This window comes from Electrophorus electricus, chromosome 22 (assembly GCF_013358815.1).
Source record: "Electrophorus electricus isolate fEleEle1 chromosome 22, fEleEle1.pri, whole genome shotgun sequence".
Taxonomy (NCBI): domain Eukaryota; kingdom Metazoa; phylum Chordata; class Actinopteri; order Gymnotiformes; family Gymnotidae; genus Electrophorus; species Electrophorus electricus.
This window is the reverse complement of record NC_049556.1, coordinates 6,699,858-6,727,506: the sequence shown is the minus strand read 5'-3', so window position 1 is coordinate 6,727,506 and position 27,649 is coordinate 6,699,858. Positions and strand designations below refer to the sequence as shown.

Genomic DNA, 27,649 nt, shown 5'->3' with positions numbered 1-27,649 from the left:
GGAGAGCTTCAGAACCAGATCAGGGTCTGGAGCAGCCTAGGGTTCAGAGAGCAGTCACCAGCCCAATCGGAACAGCTACAGTTTCCACATGCAGAAGTATGGAAACAAGCGGCTAACAGCAACTGGGTTTGTGTGTACAGAGTTGTGACATTCCTTTGCTCCGAGATCTCGGTTTTGTGGTGTGTCTAGGCCTGCACACAAACACACACACACACACAAAAAACCAACAACACACACTTCATGTAGATACATCATCCTGTCATCCTGTCTGCGACAACCCATGAAATGACAATTTTCAAAGCTGTCACCTTTGTCGGAAATTACCACATCTAGACTTAACAAATGCACATAAAAAGCAAACATTACATCCACGTAACAAGTATTGGGGCTGTTGCCAAATCAATAAGCTCACCCATACACTCGGCCACAAAAAGCAATAAGAATAAGCAAGCTCGTCCATCAGGCCTATCATTTTTGTACAAATATTGTGATTTATGATCCAGCAAAGCTCATGAACCGTTGCCCAGAACGATACACAGTTGCCAGAGCTCTGAGCTTTTCTCAGATTGTTAGGAGGGTTCAGTATTGATGCTGGGTGCTATTTTAAATAGCTAATCAGTCTTAGAGTGGCTGTACTATACTAGCATGAAACACACACATGCTCATGCACACACAAACCCAACCAGCCACACACGCTCATGCACATGGATGCACATGGACGGACACACACACACACACACACACACACACACACACACACACACACACACACACACACACACACACACACACACACACACACACACACACACACACACACACCACACACACACACACGATTGGGTCTACTCAAAGCTAGAGAAACATTACATTAACATTCACAGTAACAAATGCAGCTAAGTATATTTTGAATTCAACACAAAAATCATTTCCTGTGATTTGAGATGCATTGTGGGATGTGTATTCTTTAGAAGATGAATAATTTTTTCATTTTGACAGTGAAGAGTTTATGTAAAATGAATTAATGTTTGTCAAAGTACTACTAAATACTAATGAATTACTAAATACTGATGAATATTAACCTACATGACAAGTCAGTTCTTTTGTTCTGACTGCATTACACTAAACAGGACTGTAGTCTGTACTCTGGGCCTTTTGTCAGAGCTGCCCAATGCACCGTTTCACCCACAGAGGAGACTCTGGGTCATTATAACTCAAAACAACTAGATTTCTGAGAGACATAAAATAGAAATATTTCATTTGTGCCATCAATGGTTAATTTTCTCAGACAGCATAGACATTATGGAGTAGCTAAAGACAACAATCTGCATTTAGCTTTTCATAAGAAAATAGCAGCTGACGGGTGGCCATAAGTAGACCAACAGGCTGCCCATGAAGCCAGATACATCCTCATGTCTGTTCTGGGTTCAGTTTAGGAGTTCAGTTTAAAGCTGACCAAGCTGAAAATGAGGTTACCATAACTGGTCTAGGATCAGCGGTTGGGGCACTAGCATTTCAATTAACACCCGCTGCGTGCATCACTGCGTCATTAACGCGGCCAGCAGACTCACTGGGTGGTGAGAATATTCCAGGCCGCCGATTCTCACTTCTTCCTTCTCCCTCCTGATGTCAGTGGCTCGCTGCTAATGAGCCACACTGGAGGCGCGAGAGCAGCAGGTCTGGACAGGGTCCAGGCCCAGGCCACGCTGCGCAAGCGCAGTGTCTCTGCTCAAACACAGGGCCACGTGACCAACGGTCAGCCGTGCTACAGAGGCAGATGCGCAGAAACGTCTGGGAGGAAACAGCCCGTTTGATAAGTGTGCGCATGTGTGTAATGTTTGCCGTGCAGTTAAAAGAGTCGATCTATGAGTCGTGAGAGGCAAGCCTGCGTCTGGCCACCTGCCCTGCTCTCTTTACAGATGCAATAAGTAGATAACCAGACCTGTTATGTAACACAGGCAACATTTTAATTAACATCTCCTGGGTATGGAATGTTACATGGTAGTAAGAAGTAAAGGGCTTTATTTGGCAGGTGTTACTGTTCAGTGCTTGCTGTATGGGCAAAGGACCATGGCCCTGATAGTGGGTGGGTGGCAAAACCAGAGTAGAACAGGACTTTGGATGCAAGCATGAGTTACAGGCACCAAATCAATCTCTCTCTCGCACGCACACATAGTGTGGGTGGTAACTTACCAAAACAGGATAAAGTGTTTTGTAAAAATTATTCCATGTCAAATTATGTAATGAGAGCACATTTGAATGCTACCAATTCTCACATACATCCTCCACATGAGATTTGTATTTCTTTATTTTGAGGGGCTGGGGGTGGATGTTACACTCTTTGTCATCGCAGTACAAAGTACTGGAGCCTACACGACTATCTCACTGGGAATGTGACTGAAGTCACAAACACATGTGCTTCACATACCATTGTCACCATGCTTCAACTCTCAAGGACTACACTAGGTAAAGATCCATCTAAAAATCTCCCCGGTAAACTCCCCTGCATCACAGGCCGGACTGAGAAACACGCCTCCATCGGAGATTTGTGGAAGGTCTTCAACTGAGCCATTCGAGAGAGCGCAACAAGGGCATCTAAAGACACCGAAACACAGCAGACATTAATTCAGAACTAGAACACAATGCCATCTCCACGGCCTGGGGTCAAGCGCAAAGCTAACGCTGCCTTTTTCAGCAGGAACGCAATAAAACCCGAGGGACCTCGATGTACTGTCTCCGGCTCCAATTAATGTCGAGGACTTGACTGGAGTTTGTTCTGGCAGGAGGCTTCCACAGGACGAGGGAGCTGCAGTCGCCGGCAGGTAGTGGTAATGCAGGCATGAGAACAGCTGAAGGAGCCATGTGTCAGGGCTGATGTTAGAGCTCCAGGCAGGAGACGGAAATTTAGAGCTCCAAGTTCAAGGAAATTTTAGAACAAACCTGCATCTGGGCATGGGTGAAAAGAAATACTTTCATGTGGATGATGGTTGGGGTGTGTGTGTGTGTGAGAAAAGAAGACATAGGGGGAAGGAGTACCTAGGCAGTGATGGCCTTCATCACGTCCGTCCACGCAGTCCGAGATGCCATCACAGACCTTGCTCAAGTGAATACACACATCTGTTCCTCGACACTCAAATTCATTAGGAGGGCATTGGGACACCTGACTTTGGTGACCTGCAACACACAAACAAACAAATATAAAACATGAAAGTACTTTCCAAAGGATTTGAAATACATTCCAGGGACTGTTTATGTCCAGTGTTAATTGTGTGGACTGCAAATTGTGCGAGACCCTTTCTCATTTGCTGATGTGTGTCAGCTGCCCTGAACTGATCTAGAACTAGATTACAGTGCATCAGTGAATGGGATGTGAAGCAGCTGTTAACATTTCAGTTTCCTCTTTTGAAACAACAGACTGACCGGCTCAAAGCTTGTCCCTGACTACAAATGCCACTGGGGCGTTCTGCCACTCAGACAACATGCTTTCGTGTCCTGAACTAGCAAATGCCCCAAATACCACTTTTCCTAATAAAAACGATATGACTAAAAATCCCCCCAGCCTGAATATCAGATCTGTAATTTGATTTATCTGACAACCTTAAAATGTATTAACTTTAAAAATCACCAAATTATTTCAATTGTTCTAAATCTTTCAGCATCTTGCAAGAAGTTATTTGGTGGATAAACACAGTAACTAAGGTTCCAGACCAGCAGAAAAAAAAGACTCCTGATCATAAGCCAAAAACTCCTTTTGGTTGACTTTTGCTTGGCCATGTCAGAATTCACTTACTGTCAACATTTGTGCAACTTGGCCACCAGGTCCCTGAAATCACAGCAGAACCTAATGCCCCCATCAGTGGGGGGAACACAAACCAGTGTGACCTCTGCATGTGCTAACCACCTATAGCATTCCCAGAACTGACAACCCACTAAGTCAACAAGCCACAAGTAAAATGGAGTGGGGTTGACAAAGACCTACATATGAACGGAACCCTCTCCGTAACGTGCCAAATCTGATGATTGCAAGCAAATGTGGTTGTGATCTAAGTTACAGCTTCTACTCACCCAACCTCTCACAACCCTTCCTTCAAAGAAAAAACATGTCAAGGAAAACAGGTTCTCTGTCTCTTTCTCTCTGTGTCTCTCTCTCTCTCTCTCTGTCTGTTTGTGTGTCTCTCTCACTCTCTCTCTCGCTCTGTGCGTCTCTCTCTCTCGCTCTCTCTGTCTGTCTCTGTGCGTGTCTCTCTCTCTCTCTCTCTCTCTGTCTCTGTGCCTGTCTCTCTCTGTCTCTGTGCCTGTCTCTCTCGCTCTCTCTCTCTCTGTTTGTGTGTCTCTCACTCTGTGTCTCTCTTGCTCTGTGCGTCTCTCTCTCGCTCTCTCTCTCTCTGTGCGTGTCTCTCTCTCTCTGTCTCTGTGCCTGTCTCTCTCTGTCTCTGTGCCTGTCTCTCTCTGTCTGTTTGTGTGTCTCTCTCACTCTGTGTCTCTCTCGCTCTGTGCGTCTCTCTCTCTCGCTCTCTCTCTCTCTGTGCCTGTCTCTCTCTCTCTCTCTCTGTCTCTGTGCCTGTCTCTCTCTGTCTCTGTGCCTGTCTCTCTCGCTCTCTCTCTCTGTCTGTTTGTGTGTCTCTCTCGCTCTGTGTCTCTCTCGCTTTGTGCGTCTCTCTCTCGCTCTCTCTCTCTCTGTACGTCTATCTCTGTGCCTGTCTTTGCGTGTCTGTCTCTGTGCCTGTCTTTGCGTGCCTGTCTCTGTGCCTGTCTTTGCGTGCCTGTCTCTGTGCCTGTCTTTGCGTGCCTGTCTCTGTGCCTGTCTTTGCGTGCCTGTCTCTGTGCCTGTCTTTGCGTGCCTGTCTCTGTGCCTGTCTTTGCGTGCCTGTCTCTGTGCCTGTCTTTGCGTGCCTGTCTCTGTGCCTGTCTCTCTCTCTGTGCCTGTCTCTCTCTCTGTGCCTGTCTCTCTCTCTGTGCCTGTCTCTCTCTCTGTGCCTGTCTCTCTCTCTGTGCCTGTCTCTCTCTCTGTGCATCTATCTCTGTCTCTGTGCCTGTCTCTCTCTCTGTGCGTCTATCTCTGTCTCTGTGCGCGTCTCTCTCTGTGCGCGTCTCTCTCTGTGCGCGTCTCTCTCTCTCTGTGTCTCTGTGCGCCTCTCTCTCTCTCTGTGTCTCTGTGCCCGTCTCTCTCTCTGTGCCCGTCTCTCTGTCTGTGCCCGCCTCTCTCTCTCTCTCTGTGCGTGCCCCGGTCTCTCTCTCTCTGTGCGTGCCCCTCTCTCTCTCTCTCTCTGTGCGTGCCCCTCTCTCTCTCTCTCTCTGTGCGTGCCCCTCTCTCTCTCTCTCTCTGTGCGTGCCCCTCTCTCTCTCTCTCTGTGCGTGCCCCTCTCTCTCTCTCTCTGTGCGTGCCCCTCTCTCTCTCTCTCTGTGCGTGCCCCTCTCTCTCTCTCTCTGTGCGTGCCCCCCTCTCTCTCTCTGTGCGGTGCCCTCTCTCTCTCTCTGTGCGTGCCCCTCTCTCTCTCTGTGCGTGCCCCTCTCTCTCTCTCTGTGCGTGCCCCTCCCTCTCTCTCTCTCTGTGCGTGCCCCTCTCTCTCTCTCTGTGCGTGCCCCTCTCTCTCTCTCTGTGCGTGCCCCTCTCTCTCTCTCTGTGCGTGCCCCCTCTCTCTCTCTGTGCGTGCCCCTCTCTCTCTCTCTGTGCGTGCCCCTCTCTCTCTCTCTGTGCGTGCCCCTCTCTCTCTCTCTGTGCGTGCCCCTCTCTCTCTCTCTGTGCGTGCCCCTCTCTCTCTCTCTGTGCGTGCCCCTCTCTCTCTCTCTGTGCGTGCCCCTCTCTCTCTCTCTGTGCGTGCCCCTCTCTCTCTCTCTCTGTGCGTGCCTCTCTCTCTCTCTGTGCGTGCCTCTCTCTCGCGCTCTGTGCGTGCCTCTCTCTCGCGCTCTGTGCGTGCCTCTCTCTCGCTCTGTGCGTGCCTCTCTCTCGCTCTGTGCCTCTCTCGCTCTGTGCCTCTCTCGCTCTGTGCCTCTCTCGCTCTGTGCCTCTCTCGCTCTGTGCCTCTCTCGCTCTGTGCCTCTCTCGCTCTGTGCCTCTCTCTCTCACAATAACAGCTGCTAACCTATTTAAGAAAAACGCAAGAAAGGGGTGAAGGAAGCATCTGCACAGGAAGAACAGGCTGTAGGGTACGAGGGGCGCGTGTGCGTGTGCTGTAGGGGTTGCAGGTTTAAGTTCAGCAGGGTCTTAGACCTGGAGAGCCTTTAGCATGCAGTAGAGCTTGTCCTACAACAGGCTCGAGCTCTTTAGCTTCAGGAACGTTTGAGTGTGAGACACAGAATGGGGTAACTGATGTTTTTGAGCTTTCACAGCTCAATACAAATCTGGAGACATTTCTTTAAGGTGACCAAATACAGTTTTGATTTCAGATAACCGGTTACATCATATTACTTGACAATTCCACATGCTCTACTGTAAACAGCCTTGGACGTTGTTGCAGCAAGGAAAATGGATCTTGAAGTGGGTAAAATGATGTCAGGACCCTGGGCTGCATTCATGCTCAAGTGCTTTCCCCTCTTAGAACAGGCAGCTGAGCCAACGGAGCCAAGCCTCTTTGCTTAATTGAGGGAGGACTCCATCTCAGACCAGTAGTCCAGACCATACCTGACTATAGTGCAGACTAAACTGGACTATCCAGAATATACTATACTATAATGATACAATACCTGATTATACAGCATCTAACTAGCTTTACTTAGGGATGTGCACATGGAGATACTTATATACAGAGAGTGCATGGACAATATCTGAACCGCCTCTAGCCATAGCATATACGTTTTATTTAAGCATTTACAATAGCATATGTAACCTCAGGGAACAAGTACAAACGCAGAGTTTATATAGGAGGGAAGCATATACAACTTCAAGTTACAGAGGCATTGTTCTTAATGGCACCCAGACATAATTTGCGTTCTCCTTGTGCAGAGTGGAGGAATTTGTATGCAGGACCAATTCTCCGAGTGTAGTATGGTTTCCCTTCCCCACCTCTGTGGAGTTGGGGGTCTGTCTGTCACTACTGGCAGAGAGACAGGGAAATCACAGACCAGATCCAATATGCACAACAACCCCCACCCCCCACCCCCCGCTGAACATTGTCGGACTTCTGCGGCTAGAGAGTCTCAGACTGCAAGAGAATAAGCAGTGTCAGAGAAATAAGAGAAATTAAAAAAACAACTAGAGAACCAATGCAAAAGCAGAACAAATCTGCAGGGCAAAGTACAATATTGCAAACCAGGTAGAAAGTGTGTGGTGAGTGAGTGACTGAGTGAGAGAGACCAAGTAAAAAAGAACGGAGGGCAGTTGCCCCTGATCCAGCAGACGGGAGGAGGAAGTCGTTGGCTGTGTGTTAACAGCAGCAAACTCACACCACCACTGAGTGCTTCCTTCCTGAGCCTTTACAAACACCTTCACTTACACACACACACCAGCAAAAGGACAGAGTGGAAGGGAGAGAGAAGGGAGAGACTGCATATTTGTTCACATGCAAACACAATCCTTTCTTTTAATTGCCATTCTATAACGTAGGACATTGGTTGTGTGTCTCTGGGCCCTTCCCTCGGACTAGGCTGTAACCACAGGGAAAAACACAAGAATAAGAAACACAGGATGTGCATTTAAAAAAAATAAATAAAAAGGGGGGAGATTCAACACACTGCAATAACTCAAAATAACAGTGAGGGAGCACCCTCTATAATAACTAAGTAAGGCAATCCTTCATTTAACAAAACATTAGAAGGATTTAGGATCAAGCAGATTAGTGGGTTTGAAGCCAAAACGTAACGTGAGCTTCTACGCTGCCGCTTGTTTAGGTCTCAACCAGGTCCTGAACGATCAGCACTGTGCGCCTGGACAGGCGGCCACGGCCAAGTTAATTCACAGGCAAGCATACTCGTGGATTCGGAATTCGAGTCCATTTGAAACTCGCAACCATTCGGGTTGAGGTAGGTCACCGAGACAAAGACTAAAAGTGGAGGAACGACGTGAGCAGAGAGGGTCACGAGGGGAAATGTTTCCCCGAGACTTATTACCAATCAAAAAGGAGCCAATTGCGTTCCAGTGATGTACTGAGCGATCGGCTGACACTGGTGGTGGGGCTGATGACGTGGTCAATTTCTGTTTTGCGTCATTCCTGTTTGTAGGAGTACAAGCAGGCTGGGCACTGACCGTGGTTTCTCACCATCAGAGTTTGCCTGGAGAGTCTGGACTGAGGAAGGGCAGAGCCTGCTCTGGGAAGCAGAAAGGAACTGGCTGGGAGATTAGGGGCAGCATGACTACACCGGGGCCAAAATGATCAGACCAAGCATCTGACCCATAGAGGAGAAGAGAGTGAGTCTGACTGCAAGAGTGTGAATCATGAGCGGTTGTGTACCCCTGCACACCCTGGGCTTCAAATGCTTCTCCCCCACAACAACAGTTATATAATGACTTTCCTTTTGGCTTCCCTGATGAGCTTTTGTGAATGCATGTGTTTCAGGGTCCTCCTATCTATCCCCCACTCACGCATTAGTTCCACTCCACTGTGGGGTGCTCTAACCTGCAGAATGAGGATGACTCACACCACAGTGGTGAGCACAGCCATATGCAAAACAGCCTCTAAATGATCTGATCTAGCTCCACCCACAAGCAGCTGCATGGTCCCTCTGCCTATATGTACCCTGCTGACTTTGAGCAGTCTAACAAATGTTGGTGATTACATGGGAATTAACCCACTGCCCTCAGACCAACCTGTAATCTACCGGAAGGCAACATCAAAAGAAAATGATGAATGCAAGATGGGAGTTACCGCTGGAGACTAGTTTTAATGCACTGGAAGCAGTTGTGCTGAAGACATCCCAAAGAAAACAAAGAATGATTTCCCAGTGCAACATTCTCCCAGTGGATCACCTTCATGATAAGCGACAAACACCAACCCTAACCGATTTCAAGAATCTGATGAGGGTGCTAACCTCGAGTGACAAGCCAGACAGTAGAGCGGATCCCTGTAATAGGCATAAACCATTAGATAAACCATAGAACAATAAACCATTAGATAAAACAATAAACCAAAGACAGTTGCACTTTTATTTATACAATAGTAGCAACAGTAGCTGAACTAAGCAACTGAGGGGGAAAATTAAGTTAGTCCACAGCACCACAGCCCTACTGATCTCATCAGAGACTCATGAATAGGTTTATCCTGAGTTGACGCGTTGAAAACAAAAACAGTTTAAGAAAATAATAGTTGGTTTTTTTTACATTTACTGAATGGCGCTGAGTGCTTTTGCTGTTAATAAACGTTCAGTGTCTATGGCTTTGTTTAAAAGTAAATGCCTGTTTAATTTTTATAAAATCACTGTAATTTACAGCAACACCCAACTAATATGTAGATGGCGCTAACATCACGTGTGTAATGTGTCATCAAGATCATGTTTGGCACATTGACATCATCTGTCCTTTGTGTCTGCTGCCTATATTGGCAAAAACAAACAAAAAACAAAAAACCCAGATGACAAATCCAGTCGGCCTAACAATACACTGCTTGTCTAATAAAGGTGTTCCAATATTGAGTCACCAGCAATACACACTATAATAGCTACCACACCTCAAACCATAACGATTAAATGAATCAGGTCGTACCTATAGGGAGAGAAAAGTATATTTCAGCGGTTATTTTGTGGAAAACACTCAATTCTCCAGAGGAATCTTTGAGCAATATCAGACTAGCACCATCATTAAGAGCATTTATAAAAGCAAGTCACCCAAAAGATGAGGCTGTACTGCTCACCGAATATTACAATAATAAAGTATCAATATTTAATTTAATATCTACCTTCTAACTGCCAACCAGAAAAGGGTCCCCACAAATCAACAATAATAGCACACGATGAGGAAAAGCACCAACAGGGAAATGTTACTTTTAAAAGGAAAAATGTCAATGTTGCACGTAGCTTTGTCAAGCAGAATAAGAGAGGCAGCTCACGGACCTGAGGTAAGAGTGAGTGACAGAGGTAGAGAGGTGACGGCAGGGAGTGGGGGAGTAGCGCCCGGGTACCGTGGGAAAGGGCGAGTTGGTGAGACACGATACAGCAGAGAGTGCTGCTCCCTGCACGCACCCTGAATCCTGATTGGTGTAATGTCTTATGCCACCAAGGCCTGAACATGTACTTCAGGCTCAGAGTCCAGTACTTTCAAAAAATTTCAAATAAGCGATCAAATACCTGGCTAAGTGTATACTTACATGCAAATATATTCCAAACTTCTTGAACTCCCTGTTGAAGGAGATTATGTAGGGGCTGACAGGGCACAGGGACAACAGCAGAGGAGCTCGTGTTTGTTTGTGTGTGTGTTTCACCAATGTCATATCTTCAGATCTCAATTCAAACATCTGCTTACAGTCTCAAACCACAGATCATCACAACGCCATTTAGTACTGTGCGTCTGTCTCTGTGTGTGTGTGTGTGCACATGCATGCACGTGCATGTTCTTCAACCAGAGATTGCCAGTCCAGTAAGGCCAGATTCATTGTGAATCTCAGCAAAGTGCATCAACTACACTGTCTTGGCCTGTCTGTAAGCCTGCGGTACGTGAACTGTACAAACATTCCTGTGACCTACGTCTCTCAAGCCGCTGTTAGCCAGGCATGGCTCACACAAGTGTAAATGGCTCCAGGATAATCAGTCATTTTAACTGCCTCCTCCCTCAGCCAGCCTTTCAGTCGAAGTGCATCTGAATGCAAAGAGAGGTCATTTGCATACACTCGAATGCATGTGGCCCAAGCTTTGCCATGTTTTCACTCCGAGCAGATTTAGTAGCTGCTGCCTGAAGGATATAATGGACACGATCATACATTGCTGGTGAACTGTGAGAAAAGCAGTCAGACCCATATGGGTTGGGTTTTAGTGGGTGTTGCCTGGTCTTCATTAATGAAATCCTTGTCTAAATGGTATACAGGCTTTTTATCCAAGAAAATCCAAGGAAACCTGGCTGTGTCAGAGCCAACCAGTACTTAACACTATGCAGAAAGGACAAAGGCCAAGATTATGATCTAAAACATGTGCCTAAAGCTACACGCAAGTGTGCAAGAGATTTTTTCTTTTGGGGGAAGGGGGTGGCAGGGAGTTCACAGGCCACAGCTGGATACAGTGGGGGCCCCGAGACCCTTAGCACACTTTTCCCAGGTTTTAAATGCTGCTGACGCTACCAGTTAAAGCGGCTCCCCGAGACCCCTAAGACACAGCCAAGTGAGACAGCCAAATCAGCCCAGTTACTGCAAACATGCTCACTGCTCTTTGTGGGGGGGGCTGACCTTGTGTTGACATACTAGGTGGGCCTTTCTGATCAAGAGTCAGAGGCTTGGGTGGAGACCGTCTCAGAGCCGACACGGTGCTGCTGGGTTGGAGCCAGGCTATTTACAACCTTAGCATTTTTGTATGTGAGGATGTCTTTGCAGTGGGCCAACAATCTAAACGTACAAGCACCCAGACACATAAAGGAAGTTAATTAGAGGGTTCATAAAGCCTTGTTTACAGTGTGTCTCAGAAGATTCATGCAGCCCATCTATTCTGGAGGTAAATACTTAAGTCAAGCATGACACAAATCTAGGTTGCTTTAAGAGGAAGGAAGACAATGAAAAAAGTAAGACAGAGGTGTGTCAGCAAGAGTAGAAGACTGAATTATTATTTTAAACTCTATGAAACTGTCCAGTTCCCTCTTCAACTAACCAGTAGAGCTAGCCTACAGTTTAAAAACATTATGGGTTAGATAAATCTGGACAGGCCCTGGGTTTTTTACCTGATTTAAGGTAGGGTGGGATGATAATTGCAGCTTAGATAAGGCATCTATGAACAGCCATGCAATTAAAACCCATGGCAGAATAATACAGGCAGGTGAGGCTCACCAAGGTTCCTAATGGCTGTTCCTTACTCAGAAAGGCCAGCATACACATGCACAGCATGAGAAACCTATAAATACTCAATTTCTATAGAACTCCTTTTTTTTCTTGGCTTCATTGCTCAGCGAGCGAACAAGAGAGAGAGAAACCCTCCCCATTTCAATTCTCTGGACTGAGCACCCTTTCTCTAATGATATATTGACCTACTTAAAGATATAAACAACAGCCTTGTAGGGCTGAAGGAGTGGCCAACCCTCTTGAAATCCAATTTACACCGAGAGAGAAAGAAAGAAATCACATGGCATGATGGTACGGCTGGTTAATAATTAACTTTAACTTGTAAGACCAAGGAGGGGGATCAAACCAATAAACCCTCTTCAGTTTTTCTTGCTACTGCCACTTTTAAAAAATCCATGTGAGAGGTGCAGGTTCATTACTGCTTCTAATTCTAGCAATTTCTTTCAACATTTAACAGAACAAAGCATTAATAAAATATCTGCACAATTTTGCAGGACATAAACTGATACTAAAAAGGAGAAACTGATACTGCTAAACTGATTATGCTTTGTCAGTACTAGCAAACATTCTATTAAACAGCAGGACCTAACTAGGATTTTTAGGTTCTGTCTTGTTATTACTGTAAAGATCAAAACCAGTAATGGTTTTGCACACCTGTGGCATTCTGATATATCCAGCTAACACTATTGCAGGTAGCACCTAGTCAGTGTCATGAATAAGAATATTGTGTTTGAGCTTAAAATGTGCATTAGATGTGCCATTAATGCTCACTTAAATGAACTCCTTTTCAATGAAGAGAGCTGGCATAGTCTTGCCCTTTAATTCTGAGTCAGGGAAAGTGGTGGAAACAAAAAGGATGGGCAAGCTAATGAGTGTAATTGGGAAGAACAGATCTAGATAGAAATTAAGGAGGCAGAGCCCTGGACTGATGAAAAGGCCTATTGTGTGTGTGTGGAAACTGTGTTAAAAAGCATGGCAGTGGCATTAGAGCCTGCCTCTGATGGCCATGGGGCAGGTTAGAGAGCAAGGCTTCACTTCAGGGAGCCTCACTCTTTTGATCCCTCAGAGGCCAGCAAGGAGACATTAAATAATACTGGGTGAATGAGAGGTTCATTTAGTCCTTCATGAAACATATAATATACACTAAAATATTGGCATTTCTTATCCAAGGGTCGACATAAGGACAGGGCAAGAAATATGGGTTACGTTTTGTGTTTCTTTAAGAAAATCACTCCAAAAATGGAAATTCAGTTCAGTAACTAAAGGAAAAACAGGTCAAACAAAGTGCAAACTGCAACCCACAAAGTACTTGCCAACTCACAACAAAATGCCTCTCATATGATGATACTTTGCTGTATTGAAATCATACATACACACGAGCACAGACTGATGTGGAAAGGAAGTCTGTCCTCGGTGTTCTGCAGTTGTTTTTATTTGGTGGCGAGAGTGCTTCTGTTTGGGCTCAAGTTTCTGATACAGGAAAGAGAGGCTACTCTAGCACCTTACACAATAATAATGAATCACTCTCCCACAGTTGATGCAGGTCCACCCACAACAGCTATGACTTCTACCATACAGTTAGGAGCCTGGCATAAGAACAATCATTGTTTGGCCACGCCACTGGTAAAGATGCCAAAAATGCTTTACCAATAAAGACGCTTTACACAATGTACAACCTGGAAAGCCAGAATGAATAAAACCATAAAATCACTGCCACACCTCAGTATGGACAGTCTTTGAGATCTCACGGCATTCACGCATGTGCGCGCAGGCACGCAACAATAGGACGATGTGACTAATTCTCTCCTAAACAATGCCAGTTGAACGCTTCACTCAATGAGTTAGATAACTAGTCTATAGATGAGCTTGGGCTGCTTTGTAGAAAGGAGACCATGGTACTATACCAATCATCTAGACCGGCTGGGTGGTCTACTCACAGATTTCAGATGCCTCGTCGGAGCCATCGGGGCAGTCCTTCTCTCCATCGCAGCGCCAACCTTTAGAGATGCACGTCACCTGGTCTTTACACACAAACTGCTTGGGGCTGCAGGTCTTTGGAGCTGAAACAGATCACACAGCACATCATGAGGTACAGTCGTGTGAATAAAAACCATCTCTGTTAAACCTAACAGGTTCTTAGGAACTAATTCATACTCATAGTTCTTGCTCTTTCCTTTTGGAGATATTCCAGACTTTTCAACACTTTTTTTCCCCAGATTTCCCTTCATACTTCCCAGCTATTCTGTTTGGTTTTCGTTCTGTTTATGTAGGTCATTAGTTAGTGCCATAGAGAAGGAGAAGATGAAGTGGGACATGCATTATCGACACACCATTAGAACACAGGAAAAAAAGAAAAGAAAAAAAAAGAGATTTATAGACAATTTTCCCCCTCACAGCAGATATAAAACCTTTTTTTTGGAATATGTAGTCCTTTAATGCCACACTTTTCCCAAGGCATTAGATTAATTCTGATACTTTTCCAGGTCTGTAAATTGCCTAGGTTTTTTTAGCCCCTTGGGTGTCATAATGCAAGAGTCACCAATAATCTGGAATTTTCCCCCCAAATATTTTTGGGATGCTTAGGGAAACTATTATGTCAGTCAAGCCCCTACTCAAACAACTGAAACATCTGAACCTGTATTGCAAATGGAATGAATCAGTTACAAGAAGAACAGATACGTTTTGCCTACAGGCAGTGTATGGCTTAACACTCTGCCTACTAATGGGTGCAGGATATGTAACACAGGAACGCAAGCAGGTCAGCTCAATTTCAAAAAGCGTTTTATACCCAAACGGAGCTGGAAGACTTTCAAAAAGCTGATTCCAAAAACATTAACCCACTTGCCCCCGGTACAGGAGCTGAGGTGTCCCCCTGGTACAGGCGCTAAGGTGTCCCCTCAGTTCCAACACCCAAAGAACATTTAATGGTGCAAAATGCTCCTGTCTTCCATGTGTCTCTATACTGAAGACACCAGCACTGGGTTAGCACTGCATGGGCCTTCGGTAAAGAAACACCAACAATAAGTAGGCATTGCACCTTTTCTTTCTCTCTCTCACACACACACAAACTGTACATATGAATAAATGAGGCAGAGAGAGAGCGCAAAATGTATTTGGATGTATATGCACACTTCTCTGTCTTGTGCTATGGGGACAAAGTGCCACAGGCTAAAATGGATGAGGACATTACTGCTCAAGAAGAACTGTCACAGTCCTGAGACTATCTGCCTGTATTCTAGGCAGATGAAGCTTGTTAAAGTGCCTGAAGAACATGCTCGTTTGGCATAGGAATAAGGAACTCAATTTAGAAAAACAAACATTTTGCATTGTGTCCATTTTTAAATAAATGTAATAATCAAAAAGGCTTTTCTCTTGTACAAGCTGATTTGTTCTTCAAAGCCTCTTCAGCTACAGGAGAGGGCTTAAACTGGAAGCAAGTAGAAAGTGAACATAAATCTTTACAAGTCCTGAAACAGCATAGAGAACGGGAGAGGGTGTGTGGTGAAGCAGGAGTTGGCCATAACTGGCAATGTTAATTGAGCAAAAAACACACACACCACCACCACCACACACACACACACACACACACACAGTCTGTGCCTCTCACACATACACAGCAAGTATTATGGGACGGAGAGCTAAGCGCAGTTGGAGAAGGAGCCACCCACACAGCCAGACACTATGCCGCTGCTGTCCACTCTGGGTCACACAGAACCCTGTTTCACCAGTCTTATCACCTGTAGTTTACCACCCCCATACCAAACGAGGACTTATGTCAGCGTTGTAGAATGCGTGAATTAGGGTTTAAGTTGCTAGTGTTCAGAGCAGATTTATTGCCCAACATGTGCATTTCAGGCGTGCTTTCCTAAGTTACAAGATAGTTTGAACTTTACGTTAATCTTTTGACGTTTTGAACAAACGTCTATAGCCAATACTATTAACACTGATTTTAAGAAAGATATCCACTTAGATACCAGTGAAACGTTCCATTTTCTAAATTAATCGGGAAAGTCTAAAACGTTTGAGTTCAAGGGAAAACTGTGTTTGTGTGTTTTATATGTTTATGCAATCGCATATTTCACCGATAGGCAAATGTATAGTCGGCTTTTTCGCAGTTATGCATTTACCAGCAAGGAGAATGGCATGGTCATAAACGGGAAAGCCATAAATGATTAAATATAGCAGCGTGATTTAGTAGGGGAAGTCGTCAGTCGCACACGCACACTGTCTGAGTTGCCTATGCCACAACAGCGCACGAAATGTGACGAATGTTTCAGGTATTTGAGATGCATGCGAGCGATGTAACCTAATTTTAGATTTTATCATATAGCTAGGCTGCTTAACTGAAATTTAACAAAGATCAGCCGAAGGTGCAATTGGTATGCTTTTGTACGAGAGGGGACCCGAACCTGACTCCGCCTTAAACGGCCGAATGCGAGCTTTTGCTACTTTGCTGACACTAGGCTGATTCGCGTTGTTGCGGTACAACCGATTACTGCACAAAAATAAAAGTTAAAATAAAACACCACTGTATTTCTCGTCATTCCACATCTCGATCGCACAGCGGAGACGATTCGGTCCTAACTGGCGGCTGGTAGCGAGCTGGGAGCGCGGGTGGCAGTTTTATTCACGAACTTTTGCAGGCTAAATCAAATTCAGATCCCGCGACGTTGTTTTCCGAAGCCAGGACAGCGGGAAAATTTTTTCCAAAGGTGCAAAATCAACAGGGACACTTAATCTCCCCGGCGCGACCCAGACGCGGGGGGGGGGGGCGGGGGGGCAGACTGAAGAAGGGCTTTATTCGTCCCGTTGGGACTGCAACTCGCAGCAAACATCGGGAGCATTTCAATAGCGGCGAGCTGGCGGCAGCCCCGCGCTGCCGAGACACCTCAACATCCCACAGCACGAACTCGGAATGCCACAGTCCTGCGATTAAAAAAACAAAGACAAAAACAAAAAAACCACAAACAACCTCCCTCCTCAGCTGAGAGTATTCTACCCCATTCGAAGTTATAGTCGTGGGCTCCTAGTTGCGAAAATTGATTAAAGCGAAAGAAAAAACGTCTAGCATATATACGAGCTTAATATAAATAAGTGCCATCTCTAGACATGCCAACGAGTCATATTAATGTCTTAATTTATGGGCCATATCTCCAGAATGTTGCCCGAAGTGTTGGGACGACTGCCATCTGAATGAGGCCAGTTTCTAATTAAACAAATTCTCAGAAAATAGGGCAAAACCCACTCATCAGTTACTCTCCTCAAGACAGAAAAACACATCCACCAGGGCTAATCTGACCGATATTAAGATGTAACATAAGTTATTCTTCAGTACTGACACCATTTTGCAAATACACAAAACAAACACTAATTCCCACTCAGACTTACTTTAAGTCTATATAATCATTAGACTAAGATAAGTAAAATAGTCACAATAATCAGGGGTCTAAAATGAGTCTTAATCACTTATAATTGTTTTCCTCCTTGAGCAGAGTGCAGAGAGGGTATTAAATAGGAGTTCAGCAACTCTGGACCAGAGACTCTCAGCGCAGGAAAAGTATAAACCTTGGGCAGGGTCTGTAGAAATTTGCCACAATATTTGTTTAAGGCATACCTGAGCGTCAGGAGCCACTTCACACATCTGCTAGGAGTGGGTCAGGGAAGCAGACGCTGGAAATATCAGGGGTTGTGGCAGACAAAGCTAGCGCTTTAACGCTAAAGCTAGCGCTTTCAAGAGTGCTGCTTTGACTGGAGCGTCTAGACTACACAACACAACCAAAAAGTGGTTTTGCAATTCTGGAAGTCATCTGGCAGTTCTACCATTGCTGATTTCCCCCCTCATAATTAAAATAACAGTAAAAACATGTTATAAAATAATCATGAACTGACTTGAATTAAGAGACTCCCAGGTGAATGACAATAAGATTCAACACTGTTGTGTAGTATAATGACATGAACTGCACAGTCTGTTTTGCTCCCATGCAAGGATTAAGCATACCAATACTAAACTTAGTCACTAATAACAATGTAGTCCAAAATCAGACTTGGTCTACATCTAGGAAACATTGCATCTGAAATACCCTACAATGGAATAACACAACAGGGGGGATTTTTACTCAGACAAAAAAATATGTTTATTCAAAGAAAAGTAAGCTCAAAGGAGCAGTTGCAGGACAGTTTAGCAAACGACATGAACGTGAGATCAGAGAGGAAATAATGGGGGCAAGAAGTTATTCACAGCAACACAGGTTCATCTCATGAGCAAGCCCCACGAAACTCCGTCTCTGACATGCCTCTCCTCACTGGTTGCAGAAAGAAAGCTGGGGGAGTGGACATGGCTAGGCCAGCTGGGACCAGTGTGACCCACTTTCGGAATCCAACCCCCAACCACCCCACGTTGCTACAAATCAACTCCAGACCTCCACTGCACATTCCAGCACCTCCTAATTGATTTCATCTGCAGCTTGGTTGTCTTGGAGGAGACACGCTCATAAAGTGGAGCTCTGGGCTTTCTCGAGCCTTTGTACCCTACTGTGGAATTTGAGCGGAAAACTGATCCAAGCTCTTGTTTAGACCAGCCTGTATATTAATATGGCTCCCAAGCCCACAGGCACAGCAAGAAACATGCTGTAAGTTCTAGAACCATCTACCAAGCTTACTGCATACCATCTCAGCCCTTAGTAAAGACCAAGGAATGGTCTTGGGCTCCAAGTTCCAGGCCTTGATGCTTGTGTGGATTTAACTGCTCCACAGCAGCAGTAGTTGGAAGGGAGAGAGGTGCAGAGCTGAAGCCATATCTCATCTAGAAGGCCTCTTCCTCTCCTGACCTCCCCTGCCCATCTGTCACGCTAGCGTGTCACCCGACAACCACCAGACAAAACTCGGTTGTAATTATGCAGCTCAAACCGATGTTCAAACCGATCTCTCTGCATCCCTCTCAAAGTCATTCCAAAGGAGAAATTTGCCTCTGAAAGCAACAACAGAGTGTAAGACAGAGAGAGAGAGAGAGAAAGAAGTGTGTAATCAGCCAGGGCTGTAGTACTTGTGGTAAAAGGGGCAGACTGCAGTAAAATAAAGGTATGAACAAGAGTCAAGAAAAAGTGGACCATTTATAAAGCTTTGTTTCAGCATTACAAATACATCAGTGACAGCGATGGAAACACCAGTGAAAATGATCACATGCAAAAAGATTAAGTAAGAACTGTTACATGAGCAGAGTTTCTCCTGGAAAGTGTGCAGTTTTATCTTGTTGTTTCATTGTCCACGTTAACAAGGAAATACATGCAGATGACCAGTGAGGCAAGAAAGAGTGTATAAGGGTACAGCAGTGTACAAACATATGGGAATGCTTTATGGCGGGCGGGGGGTTGGTTTCAGAGCAGCATCAAATGGTTTGCTGCTTATGCACAATGTGGTGGACCCTTTCTGGGTCCAAACTCCAACTGTCATTATCCAAACAAATGAGCTTTCAAACAAACACGAGCTGTTAGAGGCAAGCTGACACAATGGCCCAGGCATGACGAGGAGGGCTGTCATCAGCTGACCCGACCCCTGCGGGTGACCCGACACTGCAAACAAAACCAGGGGAGATGCGTTTACTGTTGTGCAGGTCTGTCTAGGAGGGAGGATGTATTTATTCTCTTAATGTCCTCTTGTATTTTCCAGTTGGATTGTTTTCATGATGGGCCTTCTATTTGCATATGTGAAACTACATAAACTATGCATGCAACAGCAACGTTCTACATACATTTGCACATGAACAGATTACTGAGAATGGGCTTATGGCAAGATGTAATGATTTTGAAAACAGCACTGTAATGGATTCCAGCAGGGCAGGTCTGAGTATCACAAAGAACTTGGGAGTTGCTGTGCTTTGCAAAGGCAGCAATCTTAAAACAGTTTAGTACTATCCAGCACATTTAAACTCAAATGGAGCATCCACAAAAGCACGCATCTGCCCTTTAACCTTATGTGGCTTCTCAAAGCACAGATGTCTGCATGGTTAGGACCTGTGTTGGGTGACCACCATGACGTGTGTCAGCTGTCACCAAGGTCAAAGGCAGACCAATGCGCTACTGAGCAGGGGGGTCTCGTTTTCTCTTCACTGAGTGTATAAATCAGCTAAACTGCAATCACTGACTACACCTTCCACTTCTGACAGCGTTTGCTCTGCAGGGCATAATGCTGACTAATCCCTTGATTAGCTTTAATCAAGATCTGTTTGGAGGCTACCAAACTCTATAATATGCTATGCAGGCAGGATTGGTATCATGCAGTCTGAAACATTAAAAAAGAACCAGCTTTGCCACTCTTGCATTTGTTTCAGCTAGAAAAGAATCTTGGAGAGAGTTTGCAAATTGTTTATTAGCACACAACATTACAAATTTTCTGCTCCAGAGATTCACTGTCAAGGTGTTCAAAACAACAGTGAGCTATAGATTTTGCCAGAGCTGAATATGTTACAGCAGTAGCTGTGGGGGGTGTGGGCAAGGTTTTATGCAGTCCCCCAAAACCACAATACTAACAATTATCCAATTCATGCCTTTATGGTGTCAATTAACAAAATGGCACTGAACTTCAGCTGTCCGTAAGTCTCAAAATCATCTAGGCATACACACCCATCTTGGAGAGCAGTTTATTTGGTGATCCTCCAGTGTTGTTTCTCTGCTGTTTAGATTTTCTATCATTGCCCTTTAAAAAACAGCTGGACTTATGCAATGAGACTATTTAGTTTTCACCACAATATATTTCCTTATAGCCAATCTGAATGTCTGTTCTTACTACTCTAATTCAAATGCCCATAATCCTCCAATAATTCTTATTTATAGAGGTATAATCTTATGGTTTGTGAAGAGAGAAATGAACATGCTGCTCACAAATCGACTCCTCAAAGAAGGGTAACCAGGGCACAGCTGCTTGCTCTCCTACCCTGGCCATCTTTTTGGCCTGAAATGACAGTTTAACAAGGGCAACCTGAATACAAGCCAGCCATGCAAGTCATCAAAGCATGATGAAGGGTTACAGGACAACCTGGGCCACTCCATCACTAGTGGGACCCAGTACTCATGATATCAAACATGTTAGCAGAGATTAAACTCCACTGTGTGAGAAACAAACAGAGTGAGGGAGTGTGTGTGGGGGGTCGTGGGTGTGAGAGAGAAAGCTGCACTAAAGTCACAAAAACTCACTATAGTTTAGGATGCAGACCAAACATGGCAAATGGCTGCAACTTTAAAAAAAATCAAGCTTTGTCATCCATGTAAAAGGGGAAGAGTGAAGTTTATAGTACTGACAAAACTTTTATAACAATTAAAAACAAAAAAAAAACAAAAGCAGAGTTTAACAGAGAACCAGTCTGTTCAGATGATTAGAAGAGGCCTACGTGACTGCTGTTATAAGCACATCAACTACACCCACCTTCCTCTGTTCAAAACCACACAGCAATCTGCTGCCCCCAGGTCTTGGCTCTAAATAGTAAACACTAATACTGCAAGCAAAAAACACCAGTTACAACACCACTCTGCCTACTACCATCAACAAATATCCTTTCATCACAGGTGTTCCCACCCTCGCAAACTGAAGAGCTGTGCCATAAGACTCGCACCCCTTTACAATAATCCGCTACCTCCGCTCTGACGCCAGCCTACTGGCTCACCCAGAGAAAGAACTAATGAAAACTGTAATCTTAAAGAAGTAGAAGCTAAGATGTTGCGTCAAGAAAAACCAACACACATATACACGTCTATGAAAAAGTAACAAGGCACTGACAGTATTAAAAAAAGAACTCTGCACCCCCCTATTAAAAAAAGAACTGAAGAACAGAAAGACACTGCTATAAATAGCTGATACAGACATATCAGTATGGATGCTGATACTGTTATTTCAGACCCATTTACATTTAAAGAAATTATTTAGTATTTTAAGCAAATATTGGGTGGCTGAAAGAAATGTGGCTGCACATAAAGGATATAGCAAATAGTTTTGCAGCAGTTTGCCTCAGGTTTAATTAGTGGTTTAGCAGTTTTGCTGACCCATCTGGAATGAGGACTTATTAAATCATTGTTATCATATGAATCATCATCATCATCCTCATCATCATCAAATCAGCACTAAATATCAGCCAAATGTTAACAGCAAACGGATACCAGTATGAGAATATAAGACAATTAAAGTTGCATGCCAGTATTATATGGAGCTCGTGGAGCAAGAAAGTGACTCATTGTAAGCAAGTAACCAACAACAAAAACAATTATAGTACTGTGAATACTTAGAGCATTTCAAGGAAAACTTGAACAGAAACGTAATATTACAGAATGCATTTCATAAAAGATTCCTAGAATTATCCCAGATTGTCAACAAACTCTAAGAAATACTGTGTTCCCCACATGAATTAGTCTACCACACCATATCTACACACTAGCCCAGAGTTCTCCATCACTCTCTGGGTAAAGATGCAGAGAAAAAAAAAGATGCATTATACTGGCTCCTAACAAAACATTTCCTTATCACCTATTGCTGCATGTTGGCTATGACAAACTCTTTATAAATCATTGTTATCTGAGTTGTGGAAGATTTTGTCCATTTGTGGTTAAAGTGTCATTGAGGAGGCAGACCTGTGGTTTGACCTCCTGTTCCACTTGTCAGAATGAGGAGTTTCAGCCTTGTTGCTCTATCTACAACTGGGATAAAGAACTGGACAGCAAGTGTTGCAGCAAGAGAATAAGTATGCCCAAACACCCTTGTTATTACTGTCTTAACAGTAAAATACTTTTTGGAAACTGGGCTGACCACGAGGCAGAACACGGTCAGGAAGAATCAGCTTTTAGTATCAACATGTCTAATCTAACAAATAAAATACAGCAGAGTACCATGGATTACAGCACAGGTTTGCCTCTACTGCAATCTCTTTTGTAGAGAAGAAGCCACCTGTTGGGTTTTGTGAGATTAGACCGAGTATGTCCAGGGCATAGCTTCAGAACAGCTTCCATGTGATCTCTCGTTCCACAATTCATTTCAGTCTCTCTCAAGCAAGCCCCTCCTTCACCCCCCCCCCCCCCCCCCCCGCTTGCCCGTCCTGATGCCCAAATGACGGTAAATACTAATGCGTACACTTGACCCCTGGTGGGTGTCATGTCGCAACACAGGAGTTTTAACTGTGATGCAACATCTCCCCACATATAGCACTTAAGTTCTACTAACTCCAAGCATCAACAGCTAAGCAGGACAAGGTGTCTCCCCTCAAAAAGCACTGCAACCTATAAAATTGCACAGTGTCACTTAAGTGTCCCAAAAGGTGAAAGCAGTCATTCATCACAATGTTAAACTAAGACTAAACTAAGATTATTGAAGGTAAAGTTCATAGTTGTTTGGAAAGCTAGGGTGAGGCTGACTCTATACCGGTGCTGTAGGAGGGTTGTTCAGAGCAGAAAGCGCTCAGGCCGTCTTCTACCCAGATGCCCCAGAGGGCGGCAAGTGAAGTGGGCATACTTGGGCACTGAGTTGACCCTCTCCTAACAGAAACAGGGCCAGAGGCCAGAATAAAACTGGGCTCTTTACAGTTCACAAAACTCTTTCATATACTTTTGGTTCATGTGACAGCAATGTATCACTATTCATAAAGCTTCATAAACGAAGAGCATAATCACAGTGTTCCTGTTCACTGTAGCATCCTGATAGCCCGGTTTATATAGTCATTCCAAGCCAGCCTACGCTGATAATGGTGTTTATTTCCATTCTATTTAAAACGGCCTTTGACCCCTATGGAACTAGGTCCTGTTCAGACAAGAAATTGGTGAAGGTACAGGAAGTCTTGGAGCCTCCTTTCAATTGCTCAGAGTTGGGTTTAGGCCTCCAGCCAACTTTAAAGGACTAACAGACCCTTCTTGAATTATTTAACCACACCACAGCTCTTGGTAGGAGCTTGTCTCTTTATCTTTAGTAAGAAACAAAGATTGAATAACAAGCAGTGTAGATGAGAGCATCCTGGTTAAATATGTATAGGCAGTAAACACAAATCCCATTACTTTGTCTGAAATGTACATTTACTCAAAGCTGAGACCAACATGTGAAGGATGCCTGAAAAAAAAAAAGATCTAAATAAAACAAAGTTAGTAAACAAATAAAAAGTGGAGTAATATGAGCCAAACAGACATGGCATTTTACTTTTGAGGACTTCAAGAAGTACTGAACGCTGAATCTTATTACAATTTATAAAACCATCAGTATTTTGATATTATACTGGAATGTTTCAGAAAACAATAAAGGTATATCATTTCAAACACATGGGCATTTGTAGGCTAGTATTCTAAACTTAAGGAGGAAAAAAGCATGAAGCATAATTTATATAGACAATGCAAAGCTACATTCAGGGTGTTTCATCAGAGGGGTCTACTGGAGCTCACTTTCCTCCAGCTGAGCCCCAGCAGCAGAGCCCCTGCAACGCCTTCTTGTGTCTTCTGCTCTAAAATATTAATGTGAGCCAAACAGATGCGTCATTTTACTTTTGAAAACTACAGTACATAAATGGGTCATAGTTCTTTACCAGTTCACTGCAAACCTTAACTGGAATATATATTTTTATTGTTCTGGGTTCAGTGAAAATCATGGGGCACAAACGGTTTTAGACAACCAACATAGGCTACATATCAAAATCTGTATTGCTGAATTCCACATAGTGTAACGACCTGGAACCAGGTTTTAAGGGCCTTCAGTTTGACTCAACTGCTCACAAAAGTTTCCCTTTGTCAAAATAGTGGATTCGGAAGAATCATCCTTTGGAAATATGTGGTCCTGTTCTGGTAATGTGTGTATTACGCAACAAATGACATTTTCAAGAAAACATTCAGCTTGCACAATGGTGATGGCCAAAGGATGTGGCAAAACACTGTCGGGCTGCTCGAAGCATGTCCATAATAAGAGAATTAAACTATGGTTAAATGCAAGGCTGTGATTCGAGTAGGCCCCAGCTGATACTATAAATCTGTAACACTTGTTAGGTTTAATCGATAAAATAAATGATACACTCACGATATACTGTTAAATAAGTGTCCGCCTAGGAAGCATTGTTCACAGGCAGCAGCAGCAGACTGATGTTGCATAAATTATGCAATTCTATAGAACCAAGCCTCAGATTCCGCTTCATTGTTTCCTTTTAATTATCACAATTTTGTGACATTCAGATCTACGAGGATTCACTCAGTCGGTAGTTAGATGATTAATAACCAGACGCTTTGCATTGTAAACAACCGGAACAGCGGAGGTAACAATGCAGGCAACGCAAATATGCTTACAGAATGGTAACAGCATTACGTAAAACCGCTATGCAAAGCATATCGTATTTAGCTACGTCTTCAGATCATTTTTGGCGGCTATATTTAAGTAAATAGCCTGTCATCCCTCCCTGAAGACAATCTGATTTGTAGGTGTCGAGGCCATCCAGGTGGCTTTCCGAAAGGGTCGGAACGAAATGATACCAATAATTCCAGGCCACCACTGAGAACTTTTTACGATGAAAGTCCTAAAGTCAAAACAAATGCATTTTTAAACTACAATAAATAATATTTTTCTTACCCTCAATGGGTCCGATAGGAATTATAACCTCCACAGTAACGAAGCATCCAAGGGCGAGCAATCCGATAGACAACATGTTTGCTTTGCAGGATGTCATTGTTAACAGAAATATCTGGATCGTTCGCGCAGAATGTATATTTACAAGCCCGGATTCAAACGCCTCATCAAATCCTCAGTTGTGCTCGGCGGTCTGTTGTTCCTTGAGTCGTTCACCACGCTCTCCAAATGGCTAGCAACTGGAGCCGTGCTGGCAAGGTATAAATAACACAGAATCTTTGATAAGAAACAAAAAGACTTCCTTAAGCCCAGAAAGGCGATGTGTTGTAAAACGGCTCAGTCATGTATGTTGCTTACTCTTTACCAGCATGCAAACGGAAAACAGATCGGTCAATCACTTGCAATTAAACGGCACCGTTTAGGGGGTAAATGCAATGTTAAAACCGTTGCCTTGCGGTTGTTCGCCTTTAGATGCGGCGGGATATTATGAGTGTCCCCATAAAATAAAAAAGAAAAAACAAAAAGCGCCGTTCCCTCCTGTCCCACCGCCTCTGATGCTGGTGGTTATAATTTGGGAGCGCGTGAATGGGGCCTCTCCACAGCAGACTGGGGTATGACGTCACTCATTTCAATGGCTGTTCTGACAAACTGTGAAAGCTACGCGGCATTCTCCCTCTTGCGCAGGCGTACAACAGATTCCAGATCACATTCTACTTTGTCATTCAGTACAGGGAAACTGCTGCATAGTCTTTACTGTTCAGACATTTTGGCTCTTGGAATCTGTGGCCTTCAAAAATACTTCATTTCTTTGATATAATTCTTAATGCGATTTAATATAATGAGTCTCCTTTATCCGTAAAGGGTAAGGCTGTATCTCTTAATGGGCTGTATTCATCATGACTTTAATGCACATACTGTAATTTATATGTCGTAATTAAAACATTCAGTTTATGGATAATACAGATTACGGCAGAGACAATGTTCTAAATAATATCTAGATGTCACATAGATTTTATGAAGTTTTAAACATTTCTCATGAATTCCGCACTTAAGACATAATGGGCTGAGACACGATTGTGCGGAGCTCATCTCCTGCAGTACTGAAAAGTATTAGATATGTATTTCAGTACTGTGGAATTTACAGATCCTTTAAAATATTCCTTTATACTCGATTAGTTTAACACTGTTCTGATTCATTTTAAGAGAAAATCAGTGTATTTTTTAAAAACTCATGCGCTTACATTTCAGGGGGGAAAATGCGACCTATTGGGTCCTTTTGTTAGCATCATCTCGTCACTTTTAGATAAATCGTTTTTCACTCAGTTATCCGAGACGTAAGGTTCCCTGTGTTTTGTGTGTGTATAAAGACTGAAAAATTACTTATGATTATTGGGTTCTGGTGACTTCTAGTACAATTTAAATCTAAAACAAGTTTAATTTGTACATTACAACCTGCTGTGCAAAATTAGCCACAGTCCACTGAAATTCGCTGAATCCTCATTACTGTCGTGAAATTCTTTTTGTCCCTGTTCTTAGGTGTATGAAATGTTGCACCCTAGTGGTAAAAGTAATCGTTGCAGAATCTTCAAGCCAGACAACTGAAGACGCTGTTGCAAGGAAACCGTTTCAATCTCCAGTATATAAAATGAATGAACACAGAAAATATTAAACTACAGCTGAAATTAACTATAATAGAGATGCGACTTCGAAATGAGACATCATTTCAGTAGTAAGCAAATACAATGAAAAATTATGAAAACAACTTTTTTTTTATCACGTATCGTGAATAAAAAACTGAAAGGGCAGTAGTAGTAGAGGTGTGTTTGGTGTGTTTGGAACAGCATCATCATTTGTTTCCTGACCCCTCAACCTGAAAATGTATAAAAAAGCAACAGTAAAGCCCAAGAATAATAGTCTCTGAGCACACAAACAAAAAAAAAACTACTCACCATTAAGACCACCATTAAGAAAGTATGGGAACTTAAGGTTTCTCTGAGATGTGATCTTCAAAACTTCACCCTCCCACCATGGCTGCATAATTATACAGATACATTGCACAAAACTGTGCTACACAATTTCAGTTTGGTACTTCAAAACATGGCAGCATCCAAACGTGTAACAGTATGCTAAGGAGGACATACTCAAATCAGCCATAACAGTAAAACTGTCAGTCCTAA

At 43.7% G+C, this 27,649-nt stretch overlaps 1 protein-coding gene across 4 annotated transcripts in view; it reads right to left on the bottom strand.

Moving 5' to 3' along the window:
• The window catches only part of lrp1ab (low density lipoprotein receptor-related protein 1Ab), a 90,293-nt gene extending 64,238 nt beyond the window's left edge, over positions 1–26,055 (bottom strand). For 2 of the 4 annotated variants that reach the window (XM_035521171.1, XM_035521174.1), the window contains exons 1-3: positions 25,476–26,055; positions 13,844–13,966; positions 3,037–3,174 (exon numbers count right to left, since the gene is read on the bottom strand). In XM_035521171.1, coding sequence (XP_035377064.1) covers positions 3,037–3,174; positions 13,844–13,966; positions 25,476–25,572 — 358 coding nt within the window. In that variant the 5' untranslated portion in view covers positions 25,573–26,055. The remainder of the gene's footprint in view (positions 1–3,036; positions 3,175–13,843; positions 13,967–25,475) is intronic. The other 2 variants (XM_035521172.1, XM_035521173.1) reach the window with 2 other exon arrangements.
• Between the last annotated feature and the right edge of the window lie 1,594 nt (positions 26,056–27,649).